General features: G+C 44.7%; 1 protein-coding gene across 3 annotated transcripts in view; it reads left to right on the forward strand.

Annotated features, from left to right (window-relative positions):
• The window catches only part of LOC124787881 (WAS/WASL-interacting protein family member 2-like), an 82,860-nt gene that overhangs the window by 6,190 nt on the left and 61,553 nt on the right, over positions 1-15,117 (forward strand). For all 3 annotated transcript variants that reach the window (XM_047254859.1, XM_047254860.1, XM_047254861.1), the window contains exon 2: positions 9,904-10,113. In XM_047254859.1, the coding sequence (XP_047110815.1) occupies positions 9,939-10,113 (175 nt within the window). In that variant the 5' untranslated portion in view covers positions 9,904-9,938. The remainder of the gene's footprint in view (positions 1-9,903; positions 10,114-15,117) is intronic.

Below are 15,117 nucleotides of genomic sequence, written 5' to 3' on the forward strand. Positions count from 1 at the left end.
TTGTAAAGGAACATTTGAAAATGCAGTTAAGCATTTCAGCTTTTACTTTGCTACCCTCAGTATCAGTTTCTGTCTCATTTGTAAGGGACTGGACACTAACTTTGGTGCTACTAACAGCGTTTCCATATGACCAGAATTTCTTGGTGTTTTCTGAAATATTATTTGACAATATTCTGCTGTAGTAGAAGTTTCTTTAGAATGACTTTATACCACCCTGCCATTATGAACTGTTCTATTGGGTACATCTCTATCCTGTGCATGGTCAACTATTCCTTTAAGCTAAAGCCATAGTTCCTCTATACGCTCCTGCCTTGTTCTGAAAGTTTCAAGTTTCTCATTGAGCTATGACACTACTGTTTTATCTTTCTCTAGTTTGTTGAACCTATATACCTTTGTTTTAGTTGTCCTTTTTACTTTGGTAATCATTGTTGCCACATCTGTATCATGATCACTTACACCAATTTCAGCCCCCCAGGGGGTCCACAACTCTTTTGTGGATACGTGCGTGGTGAGCACGGGGCCCCGAGCCATTGCAGCCTTCTTTCTCTCCCGGGCTGCATTTCCTTTCCCTTCCCCTCCTTTCCCCTCCATACCCCTTTCCCCTCGCCCTCTCCTCTCCCTCTATTGGTGTCCTTGCTTATGTTGGCCCCCGCTATCCTCCTGGTTCTGTTGGTTTTACACTCCGGCTTTGTTGCGTAATCATCTCCTCCTTTTGGCATTCCTTGGTCCCCTCTGGGGTTTGACCTCCATTCCAAAATTTCTCTTCCGTAGTGTGAGCCATTTGGGGAAGAGCACCTTACCTAGTGTCTCCGACGTGTGCCCTCCTAGTACATTCCACCTTTTCTTTTACGTCGTTGTCTGATGCTAGGGTGCATAGCCAGCACGGTAGCCAGCCCGTGTGGTGGGGTCGCTATGTACCCTTTTGGTTGAGCCCCCTGAACACACAGGGATCACACTTCTGATACCTGAGCTGTGACCTCCTCATGCATGCCTTGGAGTGGTTGCTCGTCATCCTGGAGCATCGGAACTCTCGGCAATGGCCGCCGTGCCAGACGGCCCTTGCTGTGGCTGGGTGGCACCCGTGAGGAGAGCCCCTGATCGGAGTGGGTGGTATCAGGGCGGACGCTATGCAGATGAAACGCATACGGGTCCAAAACTCTGGCCGCTCTTCTGCGGCCGTCTCTCTGCGTGGTACTGATTCCTCAAGTGCTGCTTCTCTTGCCCCTTCGGCCTTCCCTTCCGTGGCTACCCCCTGGGAGGAGGGTCAGGCCCGTCGTCTAGGGGCAAAACCTTTCCCCCGTTATCTAGTTTGCACCAGGACTGATGGAGATACTTTCACCAGTGTCAAACCTTTATTCTTTGTGGAACACATTGAAGACAAGTTCGGCGAAGTGGACTCCCTGAGCAAGATGCGGTCAGGTTCGTTGCTGATAAAAACTGCTTCGGCTGCCCAATCTGCGGCCCTTCGTGCCTGTACCCATCTTGGCACAATACCCGTGTCCATTACCCCTCACCAGTCTCTAAATATGGTACAAGGTGTGATTTTTCACAGAGACCTCATCCTTCAAACTGATGAGGAACTTCGGGACAATCTCGGACGGCGGGGTGTTCACTTTGTTCGGCGTGTTCAGAAGGGTCCTAAAGATAATCGTATTGATACTGGTGCCTTTATCCTGGCCTTTGAAGGGGATACCCTTCCTGAGAAAGTTAAGATTATGGTCTATCGCTGTGATGTGAAGCCGTACATCCCACCTCCTATACGGTGTTTTAAGTGCTTGCGTTTTGGCCACATGTCTTCTCGCTGTTCCCAGGACCCTCTCTGTGGTGACTGTGGACGTCCACTCCATGAGGGGAGTCCCTGTGTTCCCCCTCCTGTATGTGTAAATTGTCATGGTAGTCATTCTCCACGTTCAGCAGATTGCCCAGTCTATAAGAAAGAAAAAAAGATACAGGAGTATAAGTCCCTTGATCGTTTAAGCTACACAGAGGCCCGTAAGAAATATGCACGATTGCACCCTGTGTCCATGACATCTAGTTACGCCTTGGTTACATCTTCATCCCTTCCTCCCCCTTCCTTACCCCCATCCCGGACCCCTCTCCTTCCCCCCTCCCCTGCGGCTCCCACACCTTCTCCTCTGGGCGCTGCTCCCCCTCCCCAGCCGGAGAAGTGTCCCACTCCTTCGGCGTCTGCCGGTCAAGGGCGCCTCTCCCGGGATGCCCCTTCCCGGCACCTTCCAGGTCAAAGGTCTGCTGCAGCGCGGCGACCGCGAGAGCCGCGGTCTATCGGCCCCCAGGTCGCCCGGTCTCTTTCTGTTCCTGATCTTGCTGCAGCTGGCTCCATTATGCCACACAGCCCTCCTCGATCTCAGCCTGAAAAGAAGAAGAAACATAAGTCCCGGGACAAAGAGCCTCTGGTGTCACCGGAGGTCCCTTCCCCGACTTCACAACCGGATTCTGACCTGTCGTTTATGGATGTCGCCCCCTCCTTGTCGGTGACGGGTGGGGACCCGGCGGTATGACTGGATTTAGCGTGTTCAGCCCTCATTTAAACCATCGTTCTGTGGTTCTCCAATGGAATTGTAATGGCTACTATCGTCACCTTCCGGAATTGAAATCCCTTCTTTCGTCCTACTCAGCAGCTTGTGTGGTTCTCCAGGAATCTCATTTTACTGATGCTCACTCACCGACCCTCCGTGGGTTCCGTGTTTTCTGTCGAAATCGGGTCGGACCCTTGCGGGCTTCTGGTGGCGTTTGTACGTTGGTCCGTACAGACATTGCTAGCACGTGGATTCCTCTCCAAACTACATTGGAAGCGGTTGCTGTTAGGGTCCACTTAGACTCTGCAGTCACAGTATGCAATCTCTATCTCCCTCCTGACAGGACTCTTACACCTGCTGCCTTAACCACCCTTCTTCAGCGACTTCCTCCTCCCTTCCTCCTCCTTGGGGATTTTAATGCTCATCATCCTTTGTGGGGCAGTGCCTTTCCATCTAGACGAGGTCTTCTTATAGACCAATTTATTGCAGACCACGACCTGTGCCTTCTTAATGATGGCTCCCCTACTCATTTCAGTGCTGGTCATGGTACCTTTTCTGCCATTGATCTTTCTCTTTCTTCTCCCTCTCTCCTCCCTTCATTACACTGGTCGCCACATGACGACCTTTGTGATAGTGACCATTTCCCGTTGATTATCACGCTCCCTTCCCGCTCCCCGATGGAGAGGTTACCTCGTTGGTCTTTCCACCGCGCCGATTGGCCTCTATATACTGCACAGGTCGAGTTTTCTCCCTCTTTGTCGGGTTGTATTGATGACGTCCTACGTGACGTGTCTGACGCGATTGTTCGCGCTGCTAACCTTGCTGTCCCGCGCTCATCTGGACAATTTCGTCGTCAGCAAGTCCCGTGGTGGAGTACGGCCATTGCCATTGCCATCCGTGATCGCCGTCGAGCTTTGCAACACTTTAAGAGGCACCCATCTGTAGCCAGCCTTTCTACCTTTAAGCGCCTTCGCGCTAAAGCCCGTTATTTAATCAAACAGAGCAAGCGGATATGTTGGGAACGATTCGTTTCTTCCCGTGGTTCCACTGTCCCTCTGTCACGGGTATGGGCTACACTTCGCTCTCTCCAAGGTTGCCATCGGCAGTCCACCCTCCCAGGCCTTCACCTCCCAGATGGCATTTGTACGGACCCATTAGTTCTCGCAGAACATCTTGCGACCCATTTTGCAGTGGCATCAGCGTCGGCCTCCTATCCAGCTGCTTTCCTTCATCAAAAACAGCAGGCTGAAGCTGTCACCTTATGTTTCACCACTTGTGAGTCAGAATCTTACAACGAACCTTTCACTGAATGGGAATTTCTTTCTGCTCTATCTTCTTCTCACAATACGGCCCCTGGCCCAGATTCCATTCATAACCAGCTGCTCCAACATCTCAGTGCTCCACAACGGCACCATCTTCTTCGGGTGTTTAACCGTATCTGACTCCAGGGTGACTTCCCTTCTCAGTGGAGGGATAGCATTGTGGTTCCTGTCCTTAAGCCTGGTCAGAACCCCCTATCTGTTGACAGCTATCGGCTAATTAGTTTGACCAATGTTGGTTGTAAGTTACTTGAACGGCTGGTAGCCCGTCGGCTCACTTGGGTCCTCGAATCTCGGGATCTATTGTCCCCTTACCAGTGTGGCTTTCGAGAGGGACGATCTCCAATCGATCATTTACTTCGCTTGGAATCCGCAGTTCGGCAGGCTTTTTCCCAGCGCCGCCATTTGGTTGCAGTGTTTTTTGACCTTCGCAAGGCCTATGACACGGCCTGGCGCCATCACATCTTACTAACCCTTCATCAGTGCGGTCTTCGGGGCCCACTCCCGATTTTTATCCGCCAGTTCCTGATCCATCGGTCATTCAGAGTTCGAGTTGGTACTGCTTTTAGTTCTCCACGGACCCAGGAGACGGGCATCCCACAGGGTTCTGTCTTGAGTGTCCTTCTTTTCCTCATTGCTATCGATGGACTTGTGGCCTCTGTCGGTCCCTTGGTCGCCCCTGCCCTGTATGTGGATGATTTCTGCATTTGGGTTAGTTCCTCCTCGATGCCATCTGCAGAACGGCAGCTCCAGGTGGCTATACGGCGTGCCTCTGCATGGACCCTCTCACACGGGTTTCAATTCTCTCCTTTAAAATCGCGGGTGGTCCACTTCTGTCGCCGTACTGATCCAGAGCTCTATCTCGCTGCACAAAGATTGCCTGTGGTTCCACAGTTTCGTTTCTAGGTCTTCTTTTCGACAACAAGCTCACTTGGCTGCCCCATATCAGACTCCTGAAGGTAGGATGTTTCCGTAAACTCAATGTCCTTCGCTTCCTTGCCCACTCCTCTTGGGGTGCGGACCGTTCCCTCCTCCTCCGTCTTTATCGTGCTCTAGTTCTGTCACGTTTGGACTATGGTTGTCAAGTTTATGGTTCAGCTGCTCCTTCCACGCTGCACGTGCTGGATCCGGTCCACCATCGTGGTATCCGTTTGGCCACCGGTGCCTTCCCTACGAGCCCTGTTGATAGTCTCCTGGTTGAAGCTGGGATCCCCCCCCTTTCTGTTCGGCGGTCCCAGCTTCTGGTGTCTTATGCCCTTACTATCCGTTCTTCTCCCGCTCATCCTTCCTATTCTATCCTATTCCCAGACCATGGACGTCGCCCGCCTGACTCCCGCCCTCGGGCGGGTTTACCGGTTGGACTGCGCCTTGCGTCTCTTAACCGTGATTTTCGGCTTCCTTCTTTGTCCTGTCTTCCTCGCTCCCTCCCCTCCACCCCTCCTTGGTTAGTTCCTCGGTCTCGAATTCGGATGGATCTCCGCCGCGGTCCGAAAGATTCCATCCCCCCGGTGGTGTTCCGTTCCTTTTTCCGCCAAATTTTATGGGAGTTTCGGGATGCTGTTGTTTTTTACACTGATGGCTCTAAATCTGCTGATCATGTTGGGTATGCCTTCACGTCCTTTGTTGGAACGGAAAATCATCTACTGCCACCCTCATGTGGGGTGTTTACTGCGGAATTGCTGGCAATTTCCCGGGCCCTTACCTTTATTAAACAATCCCAACAAAACCGCGTTTTGTTATGTACGGACTCGATGAGTGGCCTTCTTGCTATTGACCGGTGTTTTTCGCGCCATCCCTTGGTCTCTGCCATCCATGACCATCTCGCTGATCTTCACCGTGCTGCTTGTTCCATTGACTTCCTATGGGTCCCGGGCCATGTGGGTATCCCGGGTAATGAGCTCGCTGATCGTTTGGCTGGGGGAGCAGTTACTTACCCCCCGTTTTCTGTAACCCCTCCTGCAGCGGATTTACGGCTTCACATCAAATCCCACTTTGCACAGTCATGGGCCAATTCTTGGGAGGCTACTCCACTGTCTAATAAACTTCGTGCCATTAAGGTGAATCCAGGCCCATGGCGTTCTTCCTTTCGCCTCTCCCGCAAGGACTCGACCACACTGTGTCGTCTCCGCATTGGCCATACCAGGCTGACCCATGGTTTCCTTTTGCGTGATGAGCCACCCCCGCTATGTGGTTGTGGAGCCTTCCAGTCAGTGGCCCACATTTTGGTTGAATGCCCCCTTCTTTTGGCTCTGCGTGCTAAGTACAGACTCCCCCACACTTTACCTTTGATGTTGGCTGACGATTCCCGGATGGTCTCTCTGGTTCTAGGTTTCCTCCGGGAGAGTGGTTTTTATTCTCAGTTTTAAAGTTTTTAATCTCCCTCTGGTGTTGGGGCAGGGCGGTGAGTGTTTGGGTGTCTCCCACTGTAGGCAGTGTTCAGAGATTCCCGATTCACCTCCCTGACCGGAATCCTCTTTTCTTTCCCTTTTACTCTGTTTTTACCTCTTCTTTTTAAGGCTTGGTTAGTTTTTCTATTCCCATGCGTACTTTCTGCATTATAGCAGTTGTACCTTTTAAGTCACAGGTGGTCTTGCCTATGCTGCTTCAGCATAGTGTTGGGTTCGTTCTTTTGCCAACTTCCCTCATTTGTTTTTACTATTGACAATGTGACTGCCCTTTTACGTTTCCCCTTTTTCCGTTTTATTGTTCTGACTTTTCTGAGATGTCCCGTTAGCAGAATGGAGTCTATTTGAAACAAGGGACTGATGACCTTGCTGTTTGGTCCCCTTAACCTCAAACAACCAACCAACCAACCAACCAATTTCAGTGTGGACATCCTCTAAGATGTTGGGTCTATTTGTTGCCATTAGAACCAATATATTTCCATAATGAATGGGCTTCCTAACTATCTGTTGTAAGTAGTTTCCAGAGAAGGCATTTAGTAATGTTTCGTAGATATCTCAGTCACACCCACCACTAACAAAACTCTAGTTTTCCCAGTTAATTGTTGAAAGTTTTCGGTTACATCAAGGAGATGAGTCTGGTGGGCGATAGACGGATCCAGTTATCATTTATGCCCACCCCTGGTATTGAGCCTTGCCCAAATAATCTCATGTGCAGTGCCAATTTCTATCTCGGTGTATTTGAGTTTCTTGTCTAATGAGACAAATACACCACCTCCATTTCCCATTTGCCTATGCTTTCGATATACACTTAAAATTCCCCCCCAAAATTTCACTGCGAACAATTTCAGGTTTCAACGAGCTTTCTGCATCAAGTAGTATGTGAGCTTCTTTCTGATTTTCATGAGCACTTCAAACTCTGGCAATTTGTTGCAAATGCTGTGGCATTTGACCATTAGGATTTTAATACTCTTACCGGTAGGAGGCATTTTTTTTATTTATTTATTTATTTTTTTTTTTAAATCTTACGATGATAATTCCAGATTTCTTTCAGCTATCGTTAACGGGACTGGATGATGAGTCACTTAATCTATAAAACTGTTGTATGCACTCACACACAGACAGCTATCTGAGTAACAGCCTGTGATGTGTAGTGAACACATGGTACATTTACGGGGCCCTACAGTTCTCAAAACTAACACAAAAGTCTAGAAAGTCACAGCCTAGCTTCTCACAGAACCTTTGAATTATATGGTTCAGTCCCTCCACTCAACTCAGAACCGAAGGGCCGTGGTCAGTTCTAGGGACAGTGTTGCAAATTGTGAGCTTCATTGAAAATCCGTGTGTAAGCCTGTTCTTTTCAAACTTTTCATCCAGTCGCTGAAATGACCCAAATAGGACCTTAGAGCACAGATGAGTTGTTCCAACATTCACCACAATCTGCAGTTGCTTGCACTCTATTCCCTCTAAAAATATGAGTGCTGTAATAGCCTTGTCAACATGTTGAATGAGACTCTCAGGTGTACATATTAAGTGCACCTGGAGTCCTTTCCTGTTGCTTGTTGTCATTTCCCTAAGGGGTGCCATCATTCTCCATATATTTGAAATTCTGATAATTAATAGAACTTAGCTTTTCATATTTTCCTCCTCCTTGACACCAGACAGAACAGTTTCCCAAAAACAGGTGAAGTTAATTCCACAGGCTCAGGTTCAGTGTGAGTCCTTACTGATCCCCGTCCACCCTGTATAGGACAGATGGATCTACCATTGACACACCACTCACAGTCAGGTAGATGAATAATGACAGATCCTGTACTTTCTGCAGAGGAGACAGGATCCACAATAGAGGATAGTACTTGAGATACCTCTGGTACCGCTATCGCAGGTACACAGCTCTTGAGAGCTCTTCCAACACACCAATCCGCAGCAGCTGCCAATCATTTAACAGCAGTCATGGCGATTTCCAGCTGCTTATGAACATCAGCCAACTCATCACATGTTCGAGAACAGCATTCGCAATGGGGCTGCATTTTGACTGTTGCAGTGTATTAAAAGGCAGTGAACAAATAACTTTAATTTAAGCCCACTGGTTATCCTTTAATCTGTTGAGCTAAAAAGTTACCGATTCCGTATAAGAATTGAAGCAAATACACAAAACAATATTTCTATTAAGACAAGACAAAAACCTGTGGTAAAAGTTACTAGTTTCCTAAAATATTTTGAGGTTAATTCCAGTTGTTATCAAACTCAAAAACAGAGTTAATTTACAATGAATGCAGGTAATATATAGGAATAATCCTGTTTAATGGGAAACTGGATGTAAGAGAATAAGTTTCAAAAACTCACACTTATTTGTGTTGATATACAATGAAAGTTGAAATTCAGGGGTGATTTATTGTTTATCGGAAGTGTGAATCACATTCTCTGATTTTTTTTGGGGGGGGGGGGGGGACAACCCCTGTGTATGCAAAACACTTGTACCAGTATCTTACGAAAATATATTTTTCTAAGGTCAGAAAATTCTCAAATATAACGTATTTCCCATGTAATTGTACAATGAAATTAGGGAACGATTGTTTTCAATGAGTGTAGGCCTCCTGTTCTCAAACTTTTCAAAAGGGCACAGTTAAGTTTAAGCCCATAATTGAGGATAACAGTACGAGTTTATTAAGGCACTCGCGAATGTTTGAAATTTCACAGTAATTCACAATACAAAACCTGATATATTTGGAAGAATTCTCTGTATTGTGTTTTAAAATTGTATTATTTTAGGTACTGTAATGATTGCTTGATGTTGAATAATAACCTTATTATTATTATTGTTATTGTCATTTTTCATGAGCAGTCTTAACATTGATACTTACTATTGAATTATTTTTACCATATTTCCTCTGGATGGACTATATGGATTCAACATGTACGAGTTTAGTATTTTATTAAGAAAGTGTGTGTGAATTCAGATAATAAACTTTAACTTCATTGACGTGGTATCTTTGTTTCCTTTTAGCATCCCTAAAACTTTTTGTTGGTTTCCTTTATTAAACATCTTCCGTATAACTTAATAGATTTCTATATATTTTTTACTTATTTAAGATAGCTGCCTACAACACACTGAATCAAGTAGCGTATTTCATTACATAGCTCAATCCTAAACTCTCATTTTTTAGCTAGTCAGGAAAACAATAAAAACTTTGTTTCTGTCTTCTGCTTATTGCATGTTGTAAATGCATTTTTTGTACTTTTGGCAGACATTTAACACCCTCCCCCAAGGCACCAAGTATTCTCTTTTATTGCCATTTAATCTCAGTGTAGCCATTGTACTTGTGCATGTCCACATACAGAGTTTGCTTTTGATGTAGTGTGGTACTGTTCTCTTTTTTCAACTTGGTGACTTTCTTACCGTAAAAATGAGAAAGTAGAAAGCTTGTCAGCTCCTAGATTTAAAAGTATTCCCAGTGAAACTGAGAAAAATGTGTTTTACAAATGAACATCATGAAGGGTATTAGAATTGCTTATAAGAGGCTGCAGAAACATCAGTCCATGTCTGGATCTGCTGTAAAATTGTAGATTATGAGTAGAATGTGTGTAACCTTTATAATTAAATTTCTTGCATGTTTTTTTTCATTATTTTAATTTTTTCTGCAGGGCAATAGGTTAGTGGGTGAGGTGGGAGTAGCAACATGCCGTTCCCACCCCCTCCACCACCACCTGGACCACCTCCACCACCTGTTTTTGGAGGTGGAACACCAAAACTTGCTGGTGATGAAAGTAGGAATCAACTGCTGCAGTCAATTCGGAAGGGCACAACTCTAAAAAAAACTGTTACCTGTGATCGAAGTGCTCCAATAATCTCAGGTAGGCATAAATCATGTGGGTTCTGTCCAAGAAAGTCATGTAATTAGTTTCTATGCCATTCCAGAGATAGAAGCATATTGTTGTTCAGTCTTTGTTGCAAATGATTTGATGCCACAAGTCACCATGGTTATGTAGGGCTGAATCATAATTTTTCATGCATTTGATATACTGTGTCTTTCTGTGGTAAAATAAGCATCTTAAAATCTTAGATAAAACTCCACGCAGGATACGGAATATGGAGGAATTATATGTGCAAGATAAAAAGTCTATTCACCAAACGGGCAGGAGGGGCATCCACCCAAAAGAAAGTTATAATTAGCAAGCTTTTGGAGGCAATGGCTCCTTCTTCCAGCAGAAGCATTGAGGGTGAAGGAAGACTGGTAAAGGAAAAGGATGGGAGAGGTCTAAGTAAAGGGGTTGATTTCCAAAAACTCACCCAGAACCGCAGGTCAGGGGTGACTTACCGGAGAAGGAAAGACTGATTGCTGGAGACTGCATTGGATGAGATTTGAAAACCTGAGAGCTTAAAGGTGGAAGACACCTTTTATATTGTCAAAAATTGATTGTTTTCACTGTTACATATATTTGCAAGGCAGTATGTAGCAGTACTATAGGTGACAGCTACTGAAATCACTTAGTATACCATTCCAAATTCATCACTGAGATTACTTCTGACCTGCTTCACCACAAACTGACTTGTGATCTTTGTCCAGAGCCATAGGCAAACTCTATGAACAACCAAGATGTATTATTTGTTGACCATAGTGTAGAACATTGCATTAGGGATCTGGTTAATTGTTTCCCTTGCCATACTATCATTCCCCTCCCCAATCTTTGTTCTTGTCATGCTGTCCATCCAACATAACATCTTGACCAAGTCAAGCCACACATTAGGAATAACATGGAAAGTGAGAGTTTTCCTGATTTATAGACAAAAGTAGATACACGATGCCACTTGCTGTTCCTTATATTTGCACCACTGAAGAGATCCTGAAAATTACAAAGTGACCAATATCCACTTCTAAAGTTAATTATTTATACAATCTGAGACAATAGCTGATCCATCTCATTTATTAATGCTCAGGGTACGTGCCTTTACAAACTCTACAAAAAATTAGCTGGACAAGTCATTCAAAACTGTAGACAAACCAGGCTGCAACTTCTATACAAACAGGCACCATAAACTGGGAAACATGTGAGTTTGTCAGAATCTAAAGCAGGCAAGTCATGAGTAGGAAATCTATTGCCATCGAAGTCCAAACAGGAACCCAACAGCAGCAAATACAGGCAAAGCTGAATACCAAAACACTGACCAAATTATTGCACAATTCTTTATAGAGTACACACAGACTGCTATAGAACATTGACACACACAAACAATTAAATGGCTCGTAGCAGACTGCAGTTTGTCTTTTATTGGCTCAACTCCAACAAAATCTGAGCTGACAGCTGTTGAGGAAAAAGCTATTGATTCAACATTTGTTATTACACTAAAGAATATATACATAAGTGCTTCAGCTTCCACTAGACTTCTTCAAGATAGTGAAAAACACAAAATTGAAAGAGGAATGGGGCAAGGAGGTTCCATGTCACCAAAACTATCCTCATTATTCTTACAGGAAATATGAATATAAACTGGGAAGAGGAATGGATGTGTGTTAATGGAACATACCTAAACCAACCTGTGACTGATCATGGTGTACATATCCCATTGCATAGTCGAACTCTGTCTTGAAAGCATTTTCATGCTCAACATCAGCTGCCCCATCATCATCGTTCTCACTTCGTCATGCTGTCCTCTTCTTAGGTGTGTACTTCTACATCTCCATCTCCATAGATACTCCCAAGCCACCATATGTTGCGAGGCTGAGGGAACCCTGTACCACCTACTAGTCGTTTCCTTTCCTGTTCAGTTGCAAATAGAGCGAGGGAAAAATGACTGTCTATGTGCTTCTGAATGAGCCTGATTTCTCGTCTCTTACCTTCATGGTCCTTATGCGTAGTGTATGTTGGCGGCAGTTGAATCGTTGGCACAGCTTCAAATGCCATTTCTCAAAATGCCATTTCTCAAAATTTCTGCAATAGTGTTTCTCGAAAAGAATGTTGCCTTTCCTCCAGTGATTCCCATTTGAGTTCCTGATGCATCTCCATAACACTTACGTGTTGTTCGAATCTACCGGTAAGAATTGTAGCAGCCCACCTCTGGATTCCTTTGGTGTCTTCCTTCAATATGATGTAGCACAGATCCTAAACACTCAAACAGTACTCAAGAACTGATCGCACCAGCATCCAATAAGCAGTCTCCTTTACAAATGAGCCACTCTTTTTAAAGTTCTCCCAATAAACCAAAGTCGACCATCCACCGTCCCTACCAGAGTTCTCCCATGCTTGCTCCATCTCATATCACTTTGCAACTTTGCACCCAGATGTTCAAATGACTTGACTGTGTCGAGCTGTACAGTAGTAATACTGTATCCAAACCTTATAGGTTTGATCTTCCTACTCATTCACATTAAGTTAAATTTTTACACATTTAGAGCTAGCTGCCATTCACCACAACAAATGAAAATTTTGTCTAAGTCATCTTGTATCTTCCTACAGTGACTTCGACCACATGGCATCATCAGCAAACAACCACAGGTTGCTGCCCACCTTGTCCGCTAAATCATTTGAGTATATAGAGAACAACAGCGGTTCTATCACCCTTCCACAGGGAACTCCTGACGATACCCTTGTCTCTGATGAACACCCACCATCAAGGACAATGTACTGGGTTCTATTACCTAAGAAGTCTTCAAGCCACTCACATATCTGTGAACTTATTCTACTTACTTGACCTTTGTTAACAGCTTGTACTGGGACATCAAGTCAGATACTTCCCGGAAGTCTAGAAATATGGAATCTACGTGTTGCCCTTCATCCATTGTTCGCAGTATATCACGTAACAAAAGCACAAGCCGAGTTTCGCACGAGCGATACTTTATAAAACAATGCCGATTCACGGACGTAAGCAAGCTCCTCAGTCTCAAGAAAGAGTATTATATTTGAACTTTTATAAAACAATGCCGATTCATGGATATAAGCTTCTCAGTCTCAAGAAAGAATATTATATTTGAACCGACAATAGGTTCAAGGATTCTGCGGTAAACTGAAGTTAGGGATATTAGTCTGTAATTTTACGCCTTCATTATTTTACCTTTTTTATATGTTGTAGTCACCTGCGCTTTTTTCCAGTTGCTTGGGACTTTGTGCTGTGCAAGAGATTCGTGATAAATGCAGGATAGGTAAGGGTCCAGTGCTGTAGAGTACTGTTTGTAAAATCAAACTTGGATTCTATCCAGGCCTGGTGATTTATTTGTTTCTCTATGCCAGGAGTGCTTATTACTATATTGTCTATATGGGAGTCTGTCGGATGGCCAAATGACGGTATGTTTGTACGATTCTTCTGTGTGAACAATTTCATGAACGTGAAATTTAAAACATCAGCTTTCATTTTGCTATCTTCAACTGCCACACCAGACTTGGTCACGAGATCAGTCAGGCATAGCAATTCTGTGTGTGTGGATCACTTCTCATACTTTTGTGTGATGTTCCTGGCCCACACATTCATGGAATCTTGATAGATGCCCTCTTGATCAAGTTGAGAGTTTTGCTTGCAAGACTTGTACTGCGCTTGTGGCCACACGGTGGGTATGTAAATGACTTAACAGCTGCTCGTACTCATATGTTTGGGAAGCAGATACTAGGTAGCCTCATAACTAAATGACATCTCAGTTGAGTTGAGCAGCTTGAGGTAAGAGCTCTTTAACTGTCCTGCACATTTAATTCAGGTTGATCCTCCATATGCCGAAAGCAGTTGCCTTTTTAGATCACCGATATCCCTTGCTGATTTGTTTACATACTTGACAGTGTACGCTGCACGACTGTACATTTGGAGTGTAAATGGAATGTCCATTTCTTTTTATATGAGCACATCAGAAGTAAAAGGATTAAAGATGTTGGTCATAATTTGTGGCATGTCTCACTTAAGGTGAACATTGGCATGTGCAAGCTAGCTCTGATTATATCTAGATACTCGAGCATGGTCAACTTGGTGGCTATCAAGAACTGGGTGAGGTAGTGTCTCAGCTTTTGGTGCAAATTCTTGGCATGAGTGTGCAGAGCTGAACAAGGCCATCAATCAGTGTTATGGGAAGCAGCTCATGCGTCATATCTATGGGCCGGGATGGTGTGTTAAAATGGTAAGATATTTCACCAAATTTGGTGTAGGTAAATGTGTACCGAGGAGTCCGTAGAGTGTAGTTGTTCAGCTCTGACATGCCTTCCTTCGCTACAGTAAATAAATCGCTAATGAGTTGCACAGTGTTATTGGAATTCTATGTGGAGGAAATGGTGGTAGCGGCTGAAAGAGGTTTCGCAAAGGCGCTTCGCAACGCCAGCAAGCTTGTAGAAGTAGATACAACGCATCACAGAGTTATCGTTCATTAACTCACATCTTGTAGATAAGTTCATGCCAGTGAAGATCTGCGCTGCTGCTGCTGCAGCAGCAGGATTTTTGCCTTCATGTTTTGGATTTTGCTGACTTGCCATCTCGAGCAACTTTAGCTAACATATTTAATTCATGCTTACTGTAAGGAACAAAGTTGGCTTTCCAAGTTGTTGTAGCATCTTACTATTCAATCAATATTGAATGCTGTTTTGTACCATTTTCAGAAATGTCAGATTTCTCTGTATACATGACTCAAGATATTGTTTCTCCTTGATCATGCAACATGTTGTTTTCTGTGTTACCGTAGTACCATCCACGAATGGTGGCATTTTGCGCAGGTCAAGAAACAGACGGTATTGCATTGTTGCCGGATCCAGGCATCAGTTGCGGTATTTGCATACATGTGGTTTGCACTTGATGTAAACATGTATCCTGCAAATTATGTCTCCTTCTTGCTTATGCAGAATTTGTCGTTTATCACCACGATCAGTCATGACAATCCCCAACAAATGGAA

Source organism: Schistocerca piceifrons, chromosome 3 (assembly GCF_021461385.2).
Source record: "Schistocerca piceifrons isolate TAMUIC-IGC-003096 chromosome 3, iqSchPice1.1, whole genome shotgun sequence".
NCBI lineage: Eukaryota > Metazoa > Arthropoda > Insecta > Orthoptera > Acrididae > Schistocerca > Schistocerca piceifrons.